The sequence below is a fragment of the Aspergillus pseudoviridinutans genome, assembly GCF_018340605.1.
Source record: "Aspergillus pseudoviridinutans IFM 55266 DNA, scaffold_9, whole genome shotgun sequence".
NCBI classification, from domain to species: domain Eukaryota; kingdom Fungi; phylum Ascomycota; class Eurotiomycetes; order Eurotiales; family Aspergillaceae; genus Aspergillus; species Aspergillus pseudoviridinutans.
Window position 1 is genome coordinate 412,837 of NW_025091289.1, and position 24,868 is coordinate 437,704.

At 49.4% G+C, this 24,868-nt stretch overlaps 8 protein-coding genes across 8 annotated transcripts; 4 read left to right on the forward strand and 4 right to left on the reverse strand.

Moving 5' to 3' along the window:
• Nucleotides 1-297: 297 nt before the first annotated feature.
• Asppvi_010962 (uncharacterized protein) lies at nucleotides 298-5,845 on the reverse strand (the record flags this gene model as incomplete). Its single annotated transcript, XM_043306798.1, has 2 exons — nucleotides 298-1,444; nucleotides 1,518-5,845. 2 exons carry the CDS (start codon nucleotides 5,843-5,845, stop codon nucleotides 298-300), a joined length of 5,475 nt encoding a protein of 1,824 aa, XP_043162733.1.
• Nucleotides 5,846-7,064: 1,219 nt separating this feature from the next.
• Nucleotides 7,065-9,131, forward strand: Asppvi_010963 (uncharacterized protein; the record flags this gene model as incomplete). The annotated part of the gene is made up of 2 exons (XM_043306799.1): nucleotides 7,065-7,811; nucleotides 7,833-9,131. 2 exons carry the CDS (start codon nucleotides 7,065-7,067, stop codon nucleotides 9,129-9,131), a joined length of 2,046 nt encoding a protein of 681 aa, XP_043162734.1.
• Nucleotides 9,132-9,601: 470 nt separating this feature from the next.
• Nucleotides 9,602-12,893, forward strand: Asppvi_010964 (tethering complex subunit PEP5; the record flags this gene model as incomplete). Its single annotated transcript, XM_043306800.1, has 9 exons — nucleotides 9,602-9,616; nucleotides 9,676-9,744; nucleotides 9,817-10,113; nucleotides 10,172-10,783; nucleotides 10,834-11,067; nucleotides 11,122-11,457; nucleotides 11,509-12,012; nucleotides 12,061-12,459; nucleotides 12,513-12,893. The coding sequence occupies 9 exons, from the start codon at nucleotides 9,602-9,604 to the stop codon at nucleotides 12,891-12,893; spliced, it is 2,847 nt and encodes a 948-aa protein (XP_043162735.1).
• Nucleotides 12,894-13,167: 274 nt separating this feature from the next.
• On the forward strand, nucleotides 13,168-15,430 carry Asppvi_010965 (uncharacterized protein; the record flags this gene model as incomplete). The annotated part of the gene is made up of 2 exons (XM_043306801.1): nucleotides 13,168-13,474; nucleotides 13,551-15,430. 2 exons carry the CDS (start codon nucleotides 13,168-13,170, stop codon nucleotides 15,428-15,430), a joined length of 2,187 nt encoding a protein of 728 aa, XP_043162736.1.
• A 979-nt stretch (nucleotides 15,431-16,409) lies between these two features.
• On the reverse strand, nucleotides 16,410-17,937 carry Asppvi_010966 (chitin deacetylase CDA6; the record flags this gene model as incomplete). The annotated part of the gene is made up of 2 exons (XM_043306802.1): nucleotides 16,410-17,662; nucleotides 17,718-17,937. The coding sequence occupies 2 exons, from the start codon at nucleotides 17,935-17,937 to the stop codon at nucleotides 16,410-16,412; spliced, it is 1,473 nt and encodes a 490-aa protein (XP_043162737.1).
• A 648-nt stretch (nucleotides 17,938-18,585) lies between these two features.
• On the reverse strand, nucleotides 18,586-19,556 carry Asppvi_010967 (uncharacterized protein; the record flags this gene model as incomplete). Its single annotated transcript, XM_043306803.1, has 2 exons — nucleotides 18,586-19,270; nucleotides 19,327-19,556. The coding sequence occupies 2 exons, from the start codon at nucleotides 19,554-19,556 to the stop codon at nucleotides 18,586-18,588; spliced, it is 915 nt and encodes a 304-aa protein (XP_043162738.1).
• Nucleotides 19,557-20,235: 679 nt separating this feature from the next.
• Nucleotides 20,236-20,877, forward strand: Asppvi_010968 (uncharacterized protein; the record flags this gene model as incomplete). Its single annotated transcript, XM_043306804.1, has 3 exons — nucleotides 20,236-20,375; nucleotides 20,451-20,631; nucleotides 20,698-20,877. The coding sequence occupies 3 exons, from the start codon at nucleotides 20,236-20,238 to the stop codon at nucleotides 20,875-20,877; spliced, it is 501 nt and encodes a 166-aa protein (XP_043162739.1).
• A 581-nt stretch (nucleotides 20,878-21,458) lies between these two features.
• Asppvi_010969 (TLC domain-containing protein) lies at nucleotides 21,459-22,900 on the reverse strand (the record flags this gene model as incomplete). Its single annotated transcript, XM_043306805.1, has 3 exons — nucleotides 21,459-21,923; nucleotides 21,980-22,717; nucleotides 22,781-22,900. The coding sequence occupies 3 exons, from the start codon at nucleotides 22,898-22,900 to the stop codon at nucleotides 21,459-21,461; spliced, it is 1,323 nt and encodes a 440-aa protein (XP_043162740.1).
• Nucleotides 22,901-24,868: the final 1,968 nt, after the last annotated feature.

Genomic DNA, 24,868 nt, shown 5'->3' on the forward strand with positions numbered 1-24,868 from the left:
ATCATTAACGCTAAATGGTATCGCTCAACGATTCCTCGTGAACCTGAACTCCAAGTATGCAAATGTCTTGCCGCCACTCAAACGCCCAACCGTCATCACAAGAAATTAAGTACTCCGACATGGAAACAACGAAAAACGGAGGGATGGAAAAGAGGTCGATGTAAAAATACGCTCAGAATAGTCACGCCGTGAATGCAGTTGCCAAACTCCGTTCCTCCAATATAACAGATAACCGATCCCAAGACAAAATGATTGTTGCCAAGCTTTTGACAGCAACTGGGAAAAGAAAGAAAATTCTTATTGAGTGATAGCCTTTCTCTTCAGCACGCCGAGTTGCTCCAATTTCGACCATGCGTGATCCATATCGGAACCTTCGGTTAGTACAGGCCGAAATTCCAATCCATCCAGGGACTTGATCGAACCGCCGGTTCCAGCATACAGCATGAGCTCAAATATTCTGCGGCGAAGACGTGTCGCGTCATCCAGATGGGATAGGTATTTCTGGTCTGCCTGCGCATCTGCAGTTGGCAGAGTGTATGGATCGTCGATTTCCGGCTCTGTATCGGCAGGTATCTCCCAAAGCGTCGGACGTATATCACCTTCATGCGGCCCTACATCAGCAAGGGCAGAGGCAAGATCTAAACGACCCTTTGCTCTCTTCTTGCGTTCTTCCGGAATTGCTCTTATCCTCTTTCTGTCAACATCTTTCCCGTTCCCAGTCAGAGCCGGTGGATAAAACCGCAACGTAAGGGGATTCCCCCTCAGGTCAACCTTGAGAAGAGAGCAACCCTGTCCTTGTTTGGTTCGTCCCATTCGACTCAGAACCTGGCAGAGCTTTCTCATTCGTACGATAGAGTTGCCAGCAATAGTCAGCCGGGAAAGGCAATTCAAGCCCACCAATTCAGTGATACTGCTTAAGGAATTGAAGTTGAGGTTCAGAACTTTTAGGTTGGGAAAGTTCGAGGAGAAATCCGCAGGTAGACTCTGGAGATTGCATGAGGCAGCGTCGAGAAGTTGTAGGCCCAAAAGTGGGGCGGAGGGTGAGAGAGCCCGCATTGATAGTTTGTTCGACGAAAGAAATACCTTGCGGATGTCTTTGATTTTTCCAAGGTCGATGTCCAAGTATGCATGTTTCTGATTGCTCGGCTTTTGCTCACGAACTGATAGAATCTCCAAGGCGCGGCACCGTTCTAGGCCGAATACCGTAGACAGAAAATTCTGATCAATATAGAGAAGGTTCAAAGACGGGAACACGCTGACATCGAGAGTCTGAAGCTGATTATTTGCAAGCTTCAGTGATTGTAGCATCCGCAAGGGTGCCGAGACATCGATCTGCTTCAACTGGTTGGAGCTGAGGTCAAGCTTTGACAAGGACGGGAGGGAGTCGAGCTGCCGAACGGATACCAGCCGGTTGTGACTCAGGTCTAATTCTTGCAAGCGAGTTCTGTTTGGAAAGGGAGAAACATGTTAGCATTGCAGGGTACGTCGAGAAAAGCCACATTAACAGATCAACTCACAATTCCCCAGTTCCAAAATCAATCGCCGCGAGTGAGTTGTTACTCAGCTTCAAGGTCAAAAGGCCGTTCAAATCAAGTATACCGTCAATAGTCCGGATATTGTTCCCGTCTGCTTTGAGCTCTCTCAGATGAATGAGACTCCCGAAGCCATCCAGGCTGTCCAGCTCGTTGTTGGATACATCCAGATACTGTAGGTTAACCAAATGGCCCCACGCAGTCAAGTTCGAAAGACAATTCTGTGGTACTCTGAGAGTCCTCAAACTCGTGGGCACACCACCCAGTTGGCCTATCTCATTGTCCGAGACGTCAAGGTCTTCTAGACGCGGACAAAACTCGTTCAATTTGTGCAGCGTTATCAGTCCTTTGTCTCGAAGGACCAAGCGCCGTACATGATCCCAGTACGGTTCGAAAGGTTCCGCTTCAGTCAAGTGCTTGACCAGATCCTCAGTCGCCAGAGCAAACGTCCCATGGACTTGGCGCAAGGATGTGGAGCGCGTGCGCTGAGCGACGTAACTCAATTCAAGGTGCAATGGCTGGTCAATCCCGTCTGCGGTAAAGTCAGGCAGAGGACTGAGATGGAAACTGTATGTTGTATCCGAGCCAGTTTGTGTGAGGTACATCATGGAGTTCTCTGGATGATCCTTGTCAGGCGTAGACTCTATCTCGCCAAAATCTCCTCGGAGTATGCTTAGGTCATTGTCCGCGAATTTACTTTTATCTTCTGTTTTGGAGAGCAAGTGTTGTAGGAAAGTCCGTCCTCCCGGAGAGCCACGGTTTGCGATAAGTTGAGAAGGTCGGCTAGGCCGCGGGCCGCATGCCCCTTGTGCTGTAGTTCCAGCACCTTGCTCGACCGTACTCGCCGCGTGACGTACGGATCCTGTTTGGCTTCCATCGTTATACACAATATGCGAAACTAGAGGAGATGAGAAGCTGATCGTTACGACCCGGGCCTGATGATGAATGTCTCGGTCATGTCGTGGAGGCTTTGACAAGCGCCCTTCATGGAGTTGGATCTCGTGCTCAACTTCACTTGAAGTTTCAGTGTCTCTCTGCTCGTCCGTACCCCATGAAGTGGCTCCCGTTTCTGAATTCGGGGCGCTAAAAGTAAAGCGCGTTAACTTGGAACGAAGAGTACTACCGCTAGCCGGCGCCTCGACAACAGCTGGTTGTGAGCCAGATCCAGACTTCGAGTCGGATATTCTGGTACCGACAGAACTTGTGAGGTTTGCACCTCTTTGACTCGGAAGGCTTCTTGTTTTGTCGGGCGAGGATAAACTGTGTACCCTCATCATTTCCTGTAGTTCATCGACGCTGAGGTCTGGGATATCCTTGAAAGGGTCCTCCTCGCTATCGTCACCCTTCGGCTTCTCTTGGGACTGTTCGGGTTTCTCTTTGACCCATTGGTGCTTGGAACGATCATAAGTAAACCCGTTCACCTGTTCGGGAATCAAACGCGATACAATATCGGAAGACAACACTCCCTTCGCATGCGAGCTGAATGAAGAGGCAGTGGGTATGGAGCGTGAACTCAGGCTTTTGGAGGAAACATGGGTGTCCATCGTCAGGGGAGGGTGCACATCAGTATGTCGTTCCTCAGTCAGATTGCCAGGGTATTTTCGTTTCTGGTTCTCAGGATTCTCTCCTCCTTTACTCTCACCATTCTCCAGGTGCAGAGACATCACGGAAGAGTTGACACCAAATTCCGGGTCATCATGTTCCTGGAATCTCTTGAGATGGCTCAAGATCCGAGGATTAGGCTCTTTAGGCTCTCGTAATTTGCGCATATCTACACCTTCACGACTTGGAGGGCGCGAGAATTCTTCTCGAGTTGACTCATCTTCGTAAGTCTCGGCGTCATCACCCCCGGTATCAGACTCCTCGACGCTTGAGAGACCCCCGGCGGGCTTGCCCTTTGCTCGGATTATGTCCATAATTTTCGTTGCTTCGTTCAAGAAATCTTGCGTCGTGATTGACCCCTTTCGGATCTGTTCATTGACGTCTGTCACCCTCACCATCGGTATTTTCGCCTCCTGCGGAGACGTTGCGCCTGTGCGGGCGTTTAGATCACGATGCGACCCGTCTCTGTTAGACGAAGACCTCTTCCTCAACGAGGACCTTGTTTGACTTGGGGTTGGAGTCCTGGGTCTCGGCGTGGATTCTTGTGGAAGAAGCGACTCCTCGTTAACATGATCCACGCCATATTGGATCAAGCTTCTCTGCAGTAGGGACAAATTATCAGTCGGCTGACCGTTGCCCTCCCTTACCCCGTAAACTTCACCTCCCGAGATATCAAGGCTGAGAATTGTTCTACGCCTTTTCGGGTTCGGATCCTTGGCTGGGGTATCCCTTGTCCATTGGTTTTCCAAGTTGTCTGAATTGTCCATCTGATCAACGCTGGGCTGCGGCCTCGTTCTTGAATCTCGGCTGGAGCTAGGCCTATGTATCTCAAAGTCGCGGTTGTGGTTTCCGAAAGCACTATGTCGAGGATGTTGTCGTCTAGCAGAAGGCTTTCGGCGAGAAGAGGGGTGGAAGTTGGGTTCTTCGACGTCATTATTCAAGAATTTGGGTTCATAAGGGCTTGTATCCGAGAAATCGAAATGATCGAGTTCGCCATCACCAAATCGGCTAATTCTAGGCTTTATCATGTTGCGGGAACGTGGCCGTTCTTGTTTTCTCGTGGAGCGATTGCCAGGCGTTTCCTGCCTCACATGCAAGAAACTTCGGCTCTCTCCTTTACGCCTGGCCTCTTCGGAAGGCGAAACCGGCTCATCTTCCTCGGACAGATCGCCAAACGTTTCCTCAAACTGGCTCATTCGGCGCAGAAGCCTGTTGTTGGTAAAGGTATCATGATTTCCAAAAAGTTTGAGAGGACTCCCAGAAGAGGGCATGGCAATAGGATTGTCGTCACCACTGGGTGCTCTAGCGTAGGCAGAAGAAGGTCTTGGTAAAGTTGGAGGTTCTGTAGCACGAGAAATCTTGTTATAAAATGGAGGCGAGCTGCGGATTCTTGAGTTTGAGGGCAAATATGGAGAAAGACGTTGAGAGAGAAAGGAGGACGGAGAAAACCGTCGCTGCGGAAAGAAGCCGTCGTTTAGATATTGCTCTCCACGCAGGTTGGCAAAGGCGCCACGTCCTCGGTAATCCAGAGTGCCAGTGGAAAGGTCCTGAGGCAAAGAATGACTTGTGGTATCCAGTAGGTCATCTTCTGGAAGAGAGTCAACGAGCTCACTTTGTTGATGGAGCAAGACGCTATCGCTGGCTCTAGAATCCGGACGCTCCCGCGCACCCACCGAAAGTCTTTCAAGCTTGTTCGTCACTTGTTTCAGGGCTGACTTTATAACCTCCGACGTGGCCTGTCCTTCCACAGTGTTAACCCGCGAGAAAACAATCGGCGTAATACCTTCATTGCGAAGATCCTCCAATCCGCTTGCAGTGCGCATCTGGTTCTCCTTCTGGGATGCATCAAGACTTCTTTCATTTAAATCGTGTGCGTCCTTGTCCGGCGCTTTCTTGATCTCCAGAGTTCCATTTGAAGACAGTGTAGGGCTTCCGATTGGTTCTTGGTTATCACTCTGGACTGTCGCTGCTCCTTCTGGCTGCTCAGGATCCCAGACCAGAGAATCCTCGCTATTCGCTCCGGACGTCTCGATTGAAAGCTTGCTGGGCTTTCTGGTGTGTTTGCGCGTGGAGCTGCTATTCGTAAAATCCCACATATCATCGGCTGGTTTCATCTTTGCAAAGGCATCTTTTTGTTTTGTATCTGAGCCTGGTGTTGGAGGTTTGAAAACGCTTTCCAGTCCTATCGGCGCAAACAAATCTCGCTGCTCGCCAGAAGGCAACTCTCCATGGACAAGTCGTTTCCGCCATTCAGGTGTGGTATCCTTCGCCTTCGGTTTCTTCGGTCTCACTTGAACAGTATCCTGCTGGCCGGACTGGCTGGAGACATTAGAGACAGACCGCAACGGCGATCTACCATCCATGGCCGGCTGTTGTTTACGCCCGGAAGGCAGACTGGGCCTGGGGCTTTTTTTTGTTTTGTCCGGTACCGGTGATCTCAACTTCGACGGAGTCTTCGGCGTTCTGGGAGTTTTAGGCGTCGGAGGCTCCTTCTTGTAAAAATGGCAGGGTCGAGTCACTTTCTTCTTTCCATCAGCAGGCGATTGTTGTTCGGCCAAGCGACGCGCGGGGATCGGAATGCGACTTGGAGAGTTCTGGAAACTGGAACGGCGGGAGTGGTTGAGGGATCGAGAAGGAACGGGGCTGGTTGGGCTGCCTGGTGTCGAAACCCAGTCGTCCGAGAGATTGTCCAGCCATGGTGTGTTGCCCATTTTCTATGATGGTTTTGCGCTGAGCTAGCCGGGCGCGTTTCGCAATCACAAAGATGCAGTGAATTGCACAACCAGTGGTAAGCAACACAAACAAAACATTAGATGGATCCACAACAATATCAACCAATTACCACCGCAGAAGTCGGAAGAAGGGGCATATTCAAATGGAAATTGAGTATGAAGATGCTCTCTAGCAATCAAAAAGTGTAGCAGCAAAGCTGTATGTTTGATTATGAGTCCGGAGGATAATGTTATGGAAGTGGAGCTGGAACACGGTTGAGATCGATAAGTTTAAGGGTGGTCGGGGCAACCCCAGCAGGTTTTCTGGCCTCTAATATTACTGCAAAGGCTCTCCTCACAGATCGTGAAACGCATTGATCAAGAAGCAAATTACAAATATCCCATTTCAGTGTACTGATGGTGTTGGAACATCTTGATGCTTCAGCATATGCTTGTTACTCCAAGAATGAACTTTGGATTTCTTTCTAGGCTATAACAGTCAAACTGCCCATCCCCGCTTCTCGCTACGTGCTTGTCACGCAATAATCGGATCCATTACTCTTCCGGAGAAATAATAAGTTGCTAAGACCTGTCTACGGATAGTCCATACACACTCATTTGAAACGCCCCAGAAGCGAGGGGTCCAAAGACTTAGTGGATACAATATGAGGAGGGCCTACTTCTACTGGTTGTAGCAGAAGCAAGGCATTATCTGTAGGCAGTAAGGAAGCGGCAGCTCTTGAGGTCTTCGTCAAAGATTGGTATATGGTGCTAGCTCAATTCGTTGAGGGTAAACTGGCCTGCTGTAAATTGAGGTACCATCATATTTTTGTAATATTCATAATGTGCTACCTCTGCTACAAGAGGTACTCTCTATATGTCATTGTTTTGACTAGCGAGACTGGTAGTATTACATAAGCCTCCACGTCTGGTTGCTGTGGCATTTACACGCGTTAAGTGCTTTTTCGCATGTGACCTTAGTGGACTTGTCTAGGACAATTCACAGCTGTCAGCCATGAGGTACCAGCATACGCTGGTCCAGAAGACATGAGAAAATATATGCGGACGTGCTTCCCTATTCAGTTGCTCAGATGCAGGACCGAACTGCAGCAGCACTTCAAGCGATTAGCTCCGTTGACCTCCGCATCTCAACCAGATGCCACCTCGTCCACCCACCTCCCCGCTTTCTCTGGAAATATGCTCGCCTTCGGCCTCCGACATGGATATCGATGGAGTACTCGGTTCCGATGAAGAACTAGATGAAGCTGATTGGTCTGCTCGACGACAAAGGATTGAGAGGCTCGCTGAGTCGTACTTGAATGGCACTCCGCTTTTCATACTCTCTGCTTCGCTCCGGGGGCCATTCGACAGGGACTGGGTGAACCCTTGGAAAAAGTCAAGAAGGAGAGTGCCTAGCATTGGGCATCGAGACGGTCGGCCGACGGGGGATACGGCCACAGCGGAAGAGATTGTGATACAGGAGACCAACTCTCGGAAGCGGAGACGGTACCATGAATTGCAGGACATCCGTGGGACAGATTCTCCGATCGGTCTCTCGCACTTGCATGTTCCATCCTCTCTTCGCAATGAGGATCTTCGAACAAAATCGAAAAGCCCATTGTCGTGGAGAGCACCCAGTGAAAACCCATCCGGGGCCTCAATAGCCTCTCAGCCATCACCGGGGAGGTCAATACCTTGCGCAAGACTATCAGGTCTACAAGGGCAAGATCAAGAACCGAGCCCGTTTGTTAGCAATGATGCTCCTTGGTTAAGGAAGGATCGTGTCTGGATCAATTCCCGGAATGTTGATCCTCCCACATCCCCTACAACCACTGTCTCCAGTCGTCAATCCGATATGAGAGCTCGTGCGACCACAATTCGCTCATCCAAACGGCGGTTTCCGGCCAACACAATTCCGTCTCAAAGTCATTCCAGCATGGAGTCGTCCAATGGCGCGGAATCTMCGGTACGTGTGATTTACCGCCAGGGATCTATTACTGGCAAGGGTGGGCCGAAGGAGAATGAAACGGAATCGATGCATAATCTATCAGTAAACGGTTCGGAGAAACATAGCGCTGTTCCTGGCGGAAATATGAACAGTTCACTTCAGATCGTTTCGTCGTCGTCACAACTACCTAAGTTTGAGTACCGTCGACGGAAGGTACGTGCCGCCTCTGGAGAGGAACATACCAGTTCCCCAATGGTCCTGGACAAGAGAAAGCAACCAGTAGTAGCTGAGGTGGAAGATGTGCCCAATATCACGGCTGATCGTCCGCCTCAAGCGCCTGCACTGCGAAACGTCTCATTCGCAGACGCAGCGGATCCCTGCCAATCGGAAAGCTCGCAKGCATCACATACTCTGACAAAGAATGATTCCACGCTCTCCAATCCTCCCGATATGGAAACAGCCTGGAATCCTCAGGCAGCCAGATCGATGCAGGGCAATACTAGCGAAAGGTTGCACTCTGCGCAACGAGTACCTGGAAACTCGGCCATGATGGATTTCGTTACATCGCTGCATACCATCGCTGCGTCGAAACAAGACACAGAGTATGATGGTGATACTATCCCAGAGGCCCAATTTTCCACGCAGGCAGCTGTTTTGCTCGCTCAGAGATCTTTCCAGAAGGACTTGGAAAGCCCGGAACCCGAGGAGCTTCCTTTGCACCGAACTCCTAGCCACAATACACCTCCCGCAAACGAAATCACACCGTTCTACCAAGTGAATACCCCCGGCAATGGGAAGATCACAAATAAGCCATCAAGACCTCCAGCTACCGGATTGCCAGTAATGAGCACGCAATGCATCATCGATGCAGTCACTCCTTTCACATTTAGTACAGAGAAGAAGAAGAGCAACTACCGTGTTCTTTCATCGACAAAGAGTCGCTCTGGGAGAACGAAATCAGAGGATGTCAATCTTGCTACTCGCATAGCGCCATCCACGCACTCATCGCCGTCACCGAGCATGAGGGATCACTCAGAGCTTAGGAATTCAGATGCCGAGAGGAACATCGACGATGCCTGCAGGCCCGAGATGTCTATGCTGCGTGATTTCCAACCTCAGAGCCAGAATAGTGTCTTGCCAATGACGTTGACAGGAACGACGCCGCCCACTGCCCAGGACGGACAAGGGGTAATCGCAGGTGCAGATAGCTTTAGCCTCAGTCAAGCCATTGCAGATGCAGGAAGCTGGTTGCAACAGAGCTTTGAGATCAACCGAGATCTTCATCAGTGTAGTGGGGCGCGCCCTCCTTTGCCTGCAGACCATCGTGCTCTACTTTGAGCGTCGATGCAAACAATTGACGGGCGTGCCCAGCTATTGTTAATTACAGAGCTTCGTGGGGTTCCTTCTAGAGAAATATCGGCCGTACATACAGATATATTTTGCCATATTTAGCGACACATATGATTTGTATATCGCCTTAGCTGACAACTTTAAGCATTAAATATTGGTCAATTAATGTAAAAACATCTATCGATAACGATGCTAAATGCAACAATTCTGGGCAAGATAAAACAAGCATCTATTAATCATTTTCGTATCACTAAATGAGCAGTATTGTCAACAACTGTGAGAAGGGAAAGATGACGTTGGGTTGAGCTGTGGTCTGCGGGGATGAGGTACTAGCGCGGCGCAGCTCCGCGATTGCGCTTGCGGCCTGGAATCGAGATACGGAGTACAGAATGATCAACCGACCTCCACTCCCTTTGCTTACCGCATCCTGTTGATGGCGCGGACTTGACTTCATTCAAATGGCTCTGACATCAGTATGCTCTTCTACTCACTGAAATGGAGCTCTCAGAAAATACTGACTCGTTCTTGCCAGTGGAAAGCGTTCAACTTCTTTGACGTCTCCTCGGTCAAACTTCCAGAAGACTGCTCGTCAATATTAAAAGTACACGATTGGCTCCCTCAAAATCACCCGTTGTTCGCAGTCTGAATTCTAACGATATCCGAATCTGCTTAGTCCGATCTCACGTCTCTCAGCGCCGGCTCCTCTAATCTTTTCATCGCATCTACCGATGGCGTGGTACACATCGTCTCCGCCGGATTCAAGATCGTACGATCTTTCAAGGCAGCGGACAATGGCTCCATTACGCACATTAAACAGATAGAAGGCACGTCACTGCTTGTAACCATTGCGGAAGACCTCCCCAACGAGCCCGTGTTGAAAGTGTGGGCGCTCGACAAACCTGAGAAGAAAACCGGAGTTCCGCGTTGCTTGTCTACAACGTCGATACAGAATGCGCGGAGGCCGTTTCCTGTTTGTTTTCCCTAGGTTGACGTACGGCTCAGATAACTGATCATTGGACGAGGTATAGATATCTGCCTTCGCGGCTCTGGAAGATCTGTCGCAGGTAGCGGTGGGATTTGGCAACGGATCGGTCACAATCATTCGCGGCGACTTGATCCATGATCGTGGTGCACGACAACGCATTGTCTTCGAGTCGGAGGAGCCGATTACTGGGCTCGAGGTACAACGCGGGGCGTTATCGACACTCTTTATCTCGACAACGAGTCGAATATTGACCTTGGTCATCTCCGGCAGAGGACAAGGTCAACCGGCGCGTGTATTGGATGACTCTGGTTGCGGAGTTGGCTGCATGGCGCTTGACAAAGACACCGGAGACATTGTTGTTGCTAGGGAGGACGCTATATACACCTATGGGCCGCATGGGCGTGGCCCAAGTTATGCATTTGATAGCCCGAAGAACTCGATCAACGTATTCAGAGACTATGTGGCCCTGGTATGTCCTCCAAGGGCTACCTTGGGAAACCTTCGCAGCCAGGCCGAGGAGATCTTCAGCACAACGACCTTCACCCTGCTTGATACGGATCTCAAGTTTATAGCTCATTCGGAATCTCTGGCAGCGTCTGTCAAGCATGTTTTCATAGAATGGGGCGACTTGTTCCTCCTTTCGACAGATGGAAAGGTACAATCCAATGATGAGAATGAGTATTTCTATAGCTAATAGACGGGCAGGTATACCGTTACCGAGAAAAGAGCCTCCAGCAGAAGCTGGAGATACTCTACCAACGCAATCTTTACATACTGGCCATCAATCTTGCGCAGAAAAAAGGCATTGACACTCTACAGCAGAATGCCATCTATCGCAAGTATGGCGACTTCCTCTACCAGAAAGGCGATTACGACACGGCCATGCAGCAATACCTACGGGCTATTCACAATACTGAACCATCGCAGGTTATACGGAAGGTATTACTGCCTGCACTTGGTTAATAAGCTTATATCTGACTGAATTGATCGCAGTACCTTGATACGCAGCGTATCCATAACCTCATTGAGTATCTTGAAGAACTTCACGATCACGACCGAGCTACCGTTGATCACACTACGCTCCTTCTGAACTGTTACGCCAAGCTTAAGGATACGGACAAGCTGAATTCCTTTATCAAAGCTCCAGGGGAGCTCAAGTTTGACCTGGAGACGGCCATCGCTATGTGCCGACAAGGAGGTTATTATGAGCAGGCAGCCTATTTGGCTACAAAATACGGTGAAAATGACATGGTCATCGATATCCTGATTGAGGATTCGAAGAAGTACGMTGAAGCCGTGGAATACATCTGGAGGCTTGAGCCGGACTTGGTTCGTAATGGCATTCGTACCCTTGTGATTTTCCAGGCTAATCCAATAAAGGCTTACCATAACCTGATGAAATATGCCCGGGTACTGCTGGCAAATTGCCCTCAAGAGACTACGGAACTCTTCATGGCGTACTATAAGGGCCAGTATAGGCCAAGAACAGATGTGGAGGTCCCAGCCGCACCCCAGACACAGCCGACCAGTACTTTGCAAAGCCTGGCTGGTTTCCTTCCTTTGTCTCTGATTAATGCGGGTTCCGGAGCGAAAGCTGAAAAGCACAAGGATATTCTTGACGAGGAGACGAAAATTGCAGAGCCGGCTCCAAGCTATGAAATTCCGAGACCAAGGACAGCTTTCTCGGCTTTTGTGGGCCACCCGCAAGAATTCATTGCTTTCCTGGAGTCGCTGATCGACCTGGAAACCCTGAAGGAGGAGGACAAAGTCGACATTTACACAACACTCTTTGAGATGTACCTGGATACAGCAAATCGCAAGAAGGGGTCTGCTGAAAAAGAAGAGTGGGAAAACAAAGCCAAAACTCTCATCGAAGGGAAAGACGTAAGTKCTCTTGCTCCAGCTTTAGCTTCGTCTCTCATTGCCTTCTAGATTCCGATCTCGACTTCAAACGTACTTCTCTTATCAGATCTGTCTAATTTCCGAGAGGGATCAACTCTCGTACGTGAGCAAGAAGGGCTTCGGTCTGACATATTCCGGTCTTTTACCTCGGCAAGGGACACCCACGGAGCTATCAGAGCTCTGCGGAAGTATGGACCGGAAGAGCCTCAGCTATATGTGGACGCTCTGACATACTTCGCCTCAAGTCCGGCCATCCTCGAGGAAGCTGGCGAAGAACTCGACGTAGTACTCAAAAGAATCCACGATGACGGGTTGATGTCGCCATTACAAGTAATACAAGCATTGAGCAACAACTCTGTGGTTACCATGGGTCGAGTCAAGAAGTATCTCAGCGACAATATCGAGCGCGAGCGGAAAGAGATTTCTACTGTAGGTTGCTTTCTGTCGATCTTCCACCTAATTTGAGCTAATATGTGCCCTAGAATCGTCGCTTGATATCGAGCTATAGCTCGGAAACCGAGAAGAAAAGGCAAGAAATCGAGCAACTGGGCACTAAGCCCGTCGTTTTTCAGGCCCGTCGGTGCATGTCGTGCGGTGGAGCTCTGGACCTTCCTACTGTGCACTTCCTCTGCAAGCACTCATTTCATCAACGTTGCCTCAATAAGGTAGATGAAGATGCGGAATGCCCAATGTGTGCGCAAGAAAATTCCACCATCAAAGCTATCAGGAGGAGACAAGTGGAGTCAGCTGATCAACATGATCTCTTCAAGGGAGAGCTTCAACGAGCAAAGGATCGATTCGGCGTCGTTAGTGAGTTCTTCGGTCGAGGTGTGATGCGGCCGCAGAGTACCATGGAATCATGATACTTGCTAGCGCTTATGATGATTTTGTCGCCGATTCCAGTGTGATACCAATGCATGCTGTTTTTGATGCCTTCATGCCTTGTTGCCTTGATGCCTAGCAGTATAATTGCCTTATCAATTTCTTATCAGCACGTGCTCGCGCGTCGTTCCGTTCCATGATTCCGCCCACTTGACGCGTGAGATAACGAACATAAATGTAGACTGATAAGCGGATTTTCCCCTCTTACCGATTGTCGTCCAGTATCTCTACAGGAGTATATGTATCTTTCACAAAATGTCCTTTGATAGAGTAATTCAAGACTCTGACGATGAGGACGATCCTTTGTCGGAGATGCCGCCCCAAGTCAAGCGGGCCCTGGAGCAGCCAAAGAATCATGTTGATAATATCAACACTTGCAATAAGCAATCTGGAATTGTAACAACAGGCGGAGAAGCGCAAGATATAGATCATGGAAATCATCTTGCTGTTGACTTTGATGCATTCCTACAGTCGCAGGAAACGGCGCCAAATGGCTTCTCTGCCTCTCAGCAACGGAGGGAGGAGAGGTGGATTCCGTCTGACGCTGGGGCGGGGTCAATTGGTGAGTCTTAAACGTTAATTACATGAGAGTTCTCATGGATACACTGGTGACTAATGGTCGTGATCAATTAATGCAGGTTCAGTAATGACGGAAATTGGACTTGCGCAGCAACGGCTTTTCGACGACGATGATGCTCAACATGCAGTTATCCGCGAGGTCCAGGCATCTGCTTGCGGCAACCAGCCGGACAATGGCTCAGCGACTGGCGAGTCTCCAGTTCTTCTGAACATGGCAGTGTCGAATTACGATGAGTACAATCATCACGAGGAGAGTCCTGGTGCTCTGCAGCCTAATGCATTCGTTACTCCCACATCGCAAGACATGGCGCTTCTCAATGGCAAAAACCACGGCCACGGTTACTCTACCAATGACATTACTGGATTTTATGGGGATCATATACGACATGTTGGGCCGCAGAACGGTTTGTCAACTCATGACTTGGCGCAATCCTCAACGTCATACAATTTCTTTGAATCATCCCTGAATCCACCAGCGCAGTTGAATGAGGATCTTCAGAGCCACCTGAGATCCAGCGACACAGCGCAGACGGAAGCCGTTCATAAAACGCCAGGAAGGTCACATTCCATGCAAGCCACATCTTACTCTCCCCACGACACCGAGCCAATCTCCTCACTAGTGACGCCAAAAGTGAGTAGAGCCCAAAGCGACAGCACTTGCCGATACGTTCCATCACAGTCGCCAAGAAGCGCATGCGATGAGCTCGCAGCCCCTGTTGCAATTAAGGTACCGGTGGTGAAAAAGAAACGCGGACGCAAAAGAAAGCAAGACATGCCAGAAGACGACGAAGATGATGAGCTTGCTCTCTCAAATGACCAAGGCATTTCCGAGAGTGGCGAACAAGTCAAGAGAAAGCCTGGCCGGCCCCCGAAGATCGTACGGACGTTGACCGAATCTGCTGACGCCGGGCTGGCCAACAATCAGCGACAAGACCAGCCTGTTCTTAATTCGGAAGAGATTCAGGAGCTTGGTGATAACCGGCTACTTCCCAATGCAATTGCATCAGACCCTATAGCCAACAGGATATCACATGTGCCAGAAAAAGACGACTTTCGAGTTGAAGTTGCCAATGATTCAGAAGTAAATCAGACAGAAGTCTGGAACGACACGCCTGCCGAAATAAATATCCCTTCAGCGAAGCCCTCAAAAAAGGCGAGAGAATCAAAGAAGAAAAAACTGAAGCGTGGAAAGACGACTTCAGTGACATTGAAGAAAACCTACGAATCAGATGTCGAAGAGGACGTGATCTGGATTGATGAAAGACCCTCAAATCATATCGTACTAGACGAACAGACCGCTCAGAAACCCAGCAATGATCCAATATCTGTCGATTCAAACAATACAGAATCGTTTCAAATCCAGATACAAAGACCTCTCTCGCCCTCTGCAAATGAGTTGGCCAAAACCCAAACTTTGCTCGAGACATGGAAAGACGAACCAAAACCTGCATCTCCAACGCCCAAGAAGCGAGGGCGCACGAGGAAGAAGACATCTGAGCTACAAATCAGCGAAGAATCTCCCTCCGAGAACGCAAATGAACTTACAGGCAACCGAGAAGATAATCAAGAACCACCACCGCAGCAATCAGACATTGGCGTGTCTGTCATGCTCGAGCGGCCCCCGAACCAAGACATCAATGAGCAGAAGACTGAAACCATGAATGATGACTCCCCTTCAGGAAAAGGAGCAACGCCACATCCAGAGTCACTCTCGCCCTCCAAACCCTCTCCAGCCACAGAAGCAAACGCACCCGAAACCCCAAAGAAGCCAGACTCAACCTCTGACCAGGCAGACCTGGGTACAGGTCCCAAGACAAAAGACCCCGGAAAGGGTCCCGACAAGCATAGCCCGATCGCAGGAACAAGCAAAGTGCCCTACCGAGTCGGACTGAGCCGCAAGGCCAGAATCGCGCCTCTGCTGAAGATCGTCCGACGATAACATCGACCATTTCTGCTACCCTATTTTATGTCTAGATGACTTTTTTTCGGTCATCGTCCTTCTACTGTATATCTAATATCGATCTTCAACTTCTAATGCTCATCACGACCTCTGAACGACTTTCAGCCTGTATACCATGTATTGTATTTTTACGATTTCGTGATTTGAGCCCGGAGTAAAGGATTTGCATTTGTGCTAAAGGGCATACTCCGGTTTTCTTTCCCTTTTCTTTTCTGAAGGTTTCTCGCATTGCAGATCGTCTCTGCTATGATCAGCTTGAATTTTTCCAATGGTAGACTTAGGTCCGGATAATAGAATTATAAGGTGTACACTCATTTACTCGCCATCTTTTGGAATGTCTCAGCTTCTGAGTTTTAGCGTACTCTTCATTGATATGACCTAGTAGATAATCTCAGAGCAAGATATAATTGGGCTGGTTTGGAGAATCGTTTATGGAACCACCGCATGCTCCTAGCGAGAGGACGTCAATTCATTGTTTAGGCCTCATCTTCTCTCACAATAATCAAAATATATATTTGCGGCGATAAGGAGACAACTTATCTACAAAAGCTAAGCTAGTTTAACTGTACAGCCGTGACTTAAACACTGCACACACTACGTGAGATTCATCTACCCAGTAACCGGCATCTTCTAAAGGCGATGGGGTGTCTTGCTCTTGTATACGTTCATCTATATCTACTTCGGTATCAAACCTGACTACGGCAAAAGGAGGTATTGGGATATCATGAATTCTTCGAACTCGGTTGCCTATCAGGCCGCTCAGGTGCGAAAGGAATAATAATTGATAAAAGCATCAAAGGGTAACTCATTTCGTCCATCGGACAGTCGGTGGCTCAGTGACAACTCTAGAGAGCGCCTAACGTGATCTGCACGTGTCTCCAAGGTCTTCCACAACTATAAAAACGTATTGGGAAAGACAATAAGTTAATCGCAAGCATCAGAAAAAGGACCTTTTCATCTAGGCGATTGCTGTTGCGCAGATAACAAACACCAGGCAGGCCGCAGCCGACAAGGCATGAACCGCTGGATTTGCCTCCGATTTTACAGGCTTCCTCACTGATCCACCTCCAGGAAGACCGCCGCCATTGGAATGATTGTTAGGACCCGAACCCGGCCCGGCCGTTGGTTTTATTATAGGCCCATTGGTGTCATTGTGCGACGGCTCGTCCAAGGAGAAGCAATTTCCAGAATCTGACTGGCAACCAAATCCGCAGTGAAGATTAGAGGTACCACAGTAGTCGGAACTACTACAGCAAGGGCCAAAGCTTGATCCAGCGCACGTATAGTCCTTTCCACATTTGCCATCAGGGGAGATGGGCTTGGAGGCATTCAGACGAACATCATGGGCCTCTGGTGATGAAGACTTTCTGACAGCAGTATTGCTAAGAGGCTCGCCGGCTTCGCGATACCATAATTCTTGGGGATCCTGCAAGCATTCACCAACTGTGACCGCTTTGTAGCCATATTCTGCCATTCTCCTTAGCATGTGCTCTGTGAGGTTGTGGACTGTTTGCTCGTGCACGTCGTGAGCAATAACGAGCCAGGATTTCTCTGAAGCTTTCCATGGCGCTAAGGCAGCATCGAACGTATCCTTGGAGACTTGAATGGCGCTAGGACTATCATGACTATAGTCCTTCGTGTCGACGTCATAAAGAATGATATGGTATCCCATCGTGCCCATGTCGTCCAAGCAGCCTGTTTCGGGGAGGCAGCTCGAGTATGGAGGACGCATATAGGTCGGAATTCTGCCCAAAACGTTGCGGAACGCAGCTTCATTCTTCAGCATTTGCTGTCGTCGTTGGTCTGGCGTAACTTTGCTGAGATCTTGGTGCGACCAGGTGTGACTCGCAATCTGGTGTCCAGTATGTTGCATGCGTTGAATCAAAGAGGCCCATGGTAGATCGGGATGATCTATCGGGCCCTTGGAATTATTGATTCCGGAGATAAAGAACGTCGCCTTCGCGTCATACCGGTCCAACAGGTCGAGAAGGTCAGCAGTGTATTTGTTGGGGCCGTCATCAAAAGTCAGGGCAATAGTGCCTGCTTTGGCACACGAGCGGATGACGTGCGGACCATATGGTACGGCACCGACATGTGGTCGAGGTATATCTTCGACGGGAGGACCTTCAGGGGTTTCATGAGCGTCGCAATGACCGAAGTCAAGCTGGCAGTCTGGAGAACGACAGTGAGCCTGGGTACTGCCACAATAGCCTGGAAACAACGGTTAGTTTGAGCACGTGGTTGGACGGAAGTAAAGAGGATGTACCAGCAGTGGAACAGCATTTGCCATCCGAGCAAGTTCCCACACCGGGACCACACCGCACGCCGTCACCGCTTCTTATCAACAGGTGCGGAGTGACATTGCCGTCGGGCAAATGCACCGACTGGGAGGTGTGGTGACCAGGCTGTAATTTGACGATATTGCGAGCAACTGTGTGTGCCTCGAGCCCGAGGATGGGTAAGAGCAGCAAGTGACGCATATGCATCTTGGAGATGTGTTCGAAGAAGGATGCTGGACCTAATATGCAGGATAAGATGGAGGGGCAATGTGTGGTTGAGAGGATAGCAAGAGGAAAACAACAGAATTCTGAGTCGAGGAGTTGAACACACGGGGAGGCATGTTGCTTCCGTTTTAGAGAGCAGAAACATAGAGAGACGAAATGGTAGGAAGAAAGACGAGCAAAGGATAGGGTTTCGGAAAGAGCATAACTAGGCAAGAACAGACTGGATCATTACATGTTCATGTGGACGCATCCACAATAGCGTGGGAGTCGTAATAACGGTTGAACGAGTTAGGAAGCTGTCGCACAGCTGCGAATATAAGTTGACAGGATTTTGCCATGAATTCCAACTCGAGGATCTTGTAGATGCCTTGAAATCTTTCTTATCAAAGCAGCAGATTCTGACATCACGCTCCTTGAAAGCAGCAGCGACAACTACTCCATAGGCGCAAAGCAGTATCTACCTAGAATATCATTGAGAATTGTCATGATGAGAAAAGCTCATGGGTAACCTACGATATACAGCAGTGAGAAAGGCTAACATTACCATGGGAAGGGTATCTGATTTGAGATTTTGAGGCTGCTACTGCACTGGTCGGTCCATTTCGTAGACGAGCCATTCAATGGGTATATTCAAGCTATCTGACCAAGACTCTCCTCTCCCACGGCCGAGAACACGAAAGGCGCTAATGTCTGCAGATGGGGCCCGAACTTGGCCGGCGCACTTTTGGCTATGCTGCCCACCGTAGCAATCAGATGTCGCCGGTGAACAGTCGTCAACTGTGAGGAATTGAATCTCTTGACGAGTTCAGCCACAAAGGCGTTCAGTTGGTTGTCCGAAAAGTGGAGCACAAGCACTGAGATAGCGGCCAATGCTCTTTTGGTGACAACGGTACCAGCCGTGTCGTTGTCAATGATGGACATCACGGATTTTTGCAGTGCGGTCAACTCCTCCTCCTTGAGTAGAGGTCCAAAGCATGTGACCACTTGGATCAGGACATCAACTGCGTCGCTACTGAAGCCTTTAGCAGGATCCTTTTCCAACATTCCCTTAACGACACTACCCCTTCGGTTTGAGGGCGACGGCGTGGGACCGATTAAACGGGGGAGGAGGACTCTGGAGACAGCAGAGTATGCCATGGTGGCTTCTTTGCTGGGTGCTTGCCCTGGTTGAGGACGAGGAAGTGCTGTGACAATCACTCGCAGCGCGGTGTTGGGAACTGAGGTATCGATGGATTGTGAGGCGGTTAAGGTCGATAGCTTCTCGAGAAGTGGCATGAGGCTTTCAAAGGGCAGCCGAAGCGCAAGCGGACCGAGACTAGAGTAAGACATGAGTGAGATGTATGCCAAAAAAGTGGTGCTCCTAACACGAACCATTTCAGCGCTTGATTCTGAACATCGCCATGTTGGTCATCTAGAGCTTTGAGCAATCCGTCGACGAGTCTCGACGCCGAGTGTTGATCGTGGGAAAGAAATGAAGAGTTGGGATTATTCAGGATGCCTAGTAAATCATTCAAGGACATATATCTCAGATCTGCATCTGGATCGTCGAGCTTCAACAACAGACCGTTGAGATTCTGCTGAATGACCTGTCTGTCCGCCATGGGGGAAGTTGAAGTATGAAAAAGCGTACTGTGACAGAAAAGGATAAAATGAAAACTAAGATAGGGAGACTTGCAGCTCTCAAAACGTGAGAGCTGTGGATAAGGCTCACTGGAAGCAGAGGAGATTGAACTAAACGCGGGGCGCATAATAGTACTCTGCCTAAGGCGACAATGGCTGGATCCAGACTTTGAGCTCCAACGGGGGACTACACAGACCACTTGTGCAGGTTTCCAGCAAGATGATAGAGAATGGAATATAGGAGTACAGAATCTCTTTCGTACAATTGATGACAATGAACTGCTGGACGTCTAATATGATATTTACTCTCAGTTGCATTTCAATTGCAGTTACATAGCATATCATGACTATGCCAACTCGGCCATAACGGTTACCTACTCTCTCCCCGCACGCCAAAATTACATCACCACCAATAACGCTTGGGCCATGCCGGTTGCTCCCGCTCCGAGCTTCTCGGTCGTGCTACCATTCCTTGCTTGGAGGCTGGGGGCTGTCGGCCCATAGCCTGCATACGTAAGAAGAAGGGCATGTCATGTCACCTCTTCCAGCCTCTCTCCTCCTTAACTTGTCCTCTCATCCCAATTGCACCACAAATCTTCAATCAGCTTCTCTAACCTCCGATTCTTTACCTCATTTTCGATCTATATACATATAATCATCATGGTTCTCGTACGCCCTCAGATGCTCCGTGCATCCCTTCGGGCCGCCGGAGCCACTGCTCGACGACCCATTCAGCAGGCCGGACGCCGGACGTACGCTTCTGCACAAGAAAGCACCAAGAAATCCAGCGATCTCCCATGGTAAGCCACCTTCATCGCTTATGCCCATGAGCTATCGCATTCTATATGCCAGACGACTAACGACCCGATTTACAGGATGCTGGCATCGGTTGGCCTCGGCGTCCCCGCTGCATTCTACTTGCTTCAGCCCAGTCCCTCCAAGATTGCCTCACACAACCACCACGGCGAGACAAGAATGACTGAGAGGAAGGAGGCCGAGATCCCCCCGGAGCGTGAGACTGTTGGCCCGGATGTGAAGCCTTCTGAGGTCGATGCGGTAAGTAATTCGCTATTCGGCTTGCACCCATTCCCCACGTCAAACGTATGCTGAAGATTTCCGCAGCCTGCCGGTCGGAAGGAACCCTCAGGAGCCAACACCATCTCTAGCAAGCAGGAGGGCCTTGACAGTTCGGACACTTCCAACCCTTACGTTGCAGAACCGGGAAAGAGCGTAAAGGGCGAGGGCGAGACCGATTCTGTCAAGTTGAAGGGAACTGTGGACCCTGCTCGGCCACAGCGGTGAGCGCTCTGCTTTGACGGAAAGAAACTCAGTATGCGAAAATGTCCGCGTCGGCTCTGTCCGCCATTGATATCTCTGTATGTTCGAGAGACTCAACATGTAATATATTACATAGCACAATATTTTCACAGAACGAAGATCCTCACCGCCTTAAGTGTCGCAAACAGCTGAGATCCTTGAGCAGTTTCAGAACAGCTACTATGGAGGGAAAGTGAACTCAGTCATTGCAAAATCATTAGTGCAGATCTATTATTATGATTATCATTAGCTTTGCAGAATGTGGTCTTCACGCTCATCCCCTAAAAGAGTACAATGAACTGGTCACTCAAGAAAATCGTCACTATATACGTTCAGCTTCGCCATGCACAACGTCAATAACAAGGAAGGGGTTGAAAGGTATCTTTGCAGAAAGAGAAATTTGTAATTTGTCATTCACCATGGAACCGTCGCAATATAACAGAGAATGAAAAGACTTGTCAAGCATCGCCAGACAAATCAAATTGATGATATAGACAAAGCTCAGCGAGCTATCGATGCCCAAAGCGACAGTAAGGAGATATTCGGTTTGTTCTCAGCATCAAACATTAAGAGTCGGCTTTTGCGCCAAGAGGCTCGCCGTTGACAAAGACCTGAGGGGCCTTGTTTGTATTGCGAGCGGTGAGAAGAGGTTGCTCTGCCCCAGTGGCAAGAGTAGCATGGCTCTGTGACTCCTGCTCGAGTTCCTCTTCGGTCTCGTCGTCGCTTCTCTCGTCCTTCGTCACGCGGTTGAAGATGTAGTTCTTGAGAATGCGAAGGATCAGAAAGAGCCAGAAGAGGTTGACCGCTTGCAGACTGGCCAGCAGGGCGAAGGTGATGATCTGACTGATCCAGCATTTGTATTGTTGGGTCTCCCAGTTAAGCTCGTAGGGTCCAACGGTGCGGAATTCGGTCAGCACCGCCCAGAGGATCTTCAGGTTGAGGACATGGCGGAGGTAGATCCACATAACGACGAAGGTGCCAAAGTATGGTATAGTGATGATGGAGTCGAGGTAGTTGAGGGTTTTTGAGGTCTACAAGAACAATCAATTAGCTCACGTTCAATTGAGGTGGACACTTGCAGGCATACCGCGAGGAAGAAATCTGAGATGTCGTGGGTGATATAGACCGCAATGCCCATATAGGTGAAGTGGAAGCGGTAACTCAACCCGATCAGCGCCAAAGTGATGATGTGGTGACCGACAAGTTCCTTGAAATCCTTTCGGGGCTTTTCGAGCTGCAACAGCAATACAATCGCTTGCTGAGCCCAGTAACTAGCCTGGAGTAGGTAATAGGCCTTGAAGATGGCTACGTGCTCCCGGTGAGGGAAACCCTCAAACATGGCCGTGGTGTTGAAGTACCAGATATCCGTCTGCTTCATCACGTACAGACCGAAAGGTCCAAAAATCGCAAAATACATGGCTGTGTAGACCTGTTCCATGAACCTAGCAGTCTTTCCTCTGCTGCGAATGCCACAGTAGGCAGCCCATGGGCGAATCACGCATTGCATCAGAAACTCTCGTGTGAAAGACAGGACAATAGTGTAGAAGCCGACAAAAGCAAAGTCCAAGGGACCTTTTCCATACATAACCGGGCCGCCAGGGGTCTTGGGAGGCTGCGGGTAAGACAAGAAGATAGCGCTGTGGAAAGGATTGGCCGGCGTGGGATTAACAGCGTATGCGAGGAGGATCACGCTCATCAGCAGGAGAGGTAGAACCCAGGTGCGTTTCAAACATAAGTCCTTGAACCGACGGAGGAGCGATCGGCTTTTGCGACGCTTGATTTGAGATTTGAGAGACTTCTCAGACGTTGCCTGGTTCTGCAAGGCCTGGCAGCAGTGAGCACGGGACCGACACGACGGATGATAATGAGGTCACCGATAAGGATATACCTTGTCCCATTTTGGAGATTCTCCCTCAATAGGGCTGATCTCGTTTAAAGTTGACATGGCTGGCCCGGTGGTATCGCCTGGGATATCTTCCAGATGGCTGGACTTGCGCGGACGACCCATGATGGGTTTGCTGATATCGGACAGTTTCGAAAACGTATCGATTGCTCTTGTGTCTTTTACACAGGTGAATAAATAACCAATTTTCGTATTTGCTGCGCTGAGCGGGCTGGCTTCTGAAGGACAAAAGCGGAGGTGACCTTGGGGTCGCTAATTGAAACAATGAAGGTTAAAATAAGGAGAGACAGGAAGAGAAATCGCTGCGATGTTGAAACTGAGTTTATGTTGATGTCAAAGGGGGTTTTTTTCGTTTTCAATTTTCTCCGCCATCTCCACCGCACCAGCCACTCTACCCCGTCCAATCTCAACCACCACCAATCGCAAGCCCTTCTTGTCCGGTTGTACCTTTGTTCTTCCGATTTGACTTCATCCAATTGCTCTCGCCCTTTGCTATTGGACTCAAGCTCGATTGTTGCTTTAGGCCCCCGCGAGTCGACGATCGATCAGATACGGAGTACTCCGCGCGTTTCAATAACATTATTATTATGGACAAGCCCAATATCATACATGCACATGTTACAACCTGAGCTACAACATAACTGAAAATAATAATAAACAGGATGAAAACTGAACTCTGACCGAAGTTGTCGCGTCGCCTATGACTTGCTTCGTAAAGTGCAATTATCTGGCTCACGAAGACAACAATGCTCTGTGGACGAGATATTGCAGAACGGTGATGGAGAAGGGGCACCACAACTCGGAGCTGGGCAAGTCGTGGAAAAAGGGTGTATGTCAGAGTAATAGGGCTACCTCAGATGGAATCTCTTCCCAAATGTCAGTCTCAATATAGTGAGTGTTCGATAGTAATTCATCCGTGAGTGGCTGCGAGATGTACTCCGTAGTTGCATGCATGCTATATCGGTAAAAGAGGTTGATCACATGTAAGAGGAATGCACTATAACATCCACAGAAAGCATTGTGCGCTAATCAAAGCCTTTCCTTGTACATCTTGATCCTGAGAGACCTGTATTGTCATATCATATAACGCTGGTCCAAATGGGAGGTTGGCAGCTAGGGAATGGGAGGATCCATGTCAAGTCACGTGTGTAGTCGCGACGCGCGCTGCATTGTTATTTGGTCCCGCTGGCAGCCCTCCTCTCCATGTTCTGCTTCCTACACCAATTGCAGCTGCTGCCTCGGTCAGTCACAAACGACTTCGCAGACATTTCAGTTGTGCTTCGATTTTCTAGCGTCTCAGCGAATACTGAACTTGATCCTCACGAGCTCTCGTTCGGACCTGACTCGCTCGAGGACGTGTTGGCGTGTGTCTCATAAGCATCTCTAGTTTGCTATGCCGTCCCTCAATTGCCTGCGAGGGCATTCTTTGTACAGACCTTACTCTCCGTATAGTTCTCCAATTTCCATCACTGCATCTCGATGCGTCTTTAGGAGACCTATAATCACACGTTGCTCACCCCAGCCTATGATTATACCTTCTAAAGAAGGTGATGGTTTATTGGGAATCTAACCCTAACCTAGTCGGTTCAATGTTAGCAGCAGCACAAGTTTCACGGCCTCGCATGGCGGAGTTATTGATTAGTTTCTTGATTCTTAAAGGAATCGAGAGACGAAAGGTATCCGATGTCCAGAGCCTGTCATGGGCAACAAAAGACGGTTTACTATGCGTTTTAAGTTCCGTGAATGGGACACGCGTCGGTTTACCAATGCTGGTCGTTACATGCTGACCACGATGGATGGTTTGTCAATGCCTTAGCGCGGGAGAGTTTAGGGAGAGAGTAGGTGGAGCATGCCGGGCCTCTCGTTACAGAGTACGGCCTTTGGAGCTTTAAGAACGGCAGTGCATGGGATGTCGGGGCCACCCTTCAAATTGCGGCGGAATTCGTTACTATTGCTCGGTGATCATCTTGAACGCAACAATTAGTCCTCGGACGCGCCTACAAACACTCATGAAGTCAGTACGTCGGAAGCAATCCACTCGTCGGAATCATTGTGATGTCTTGATAGCGCCCA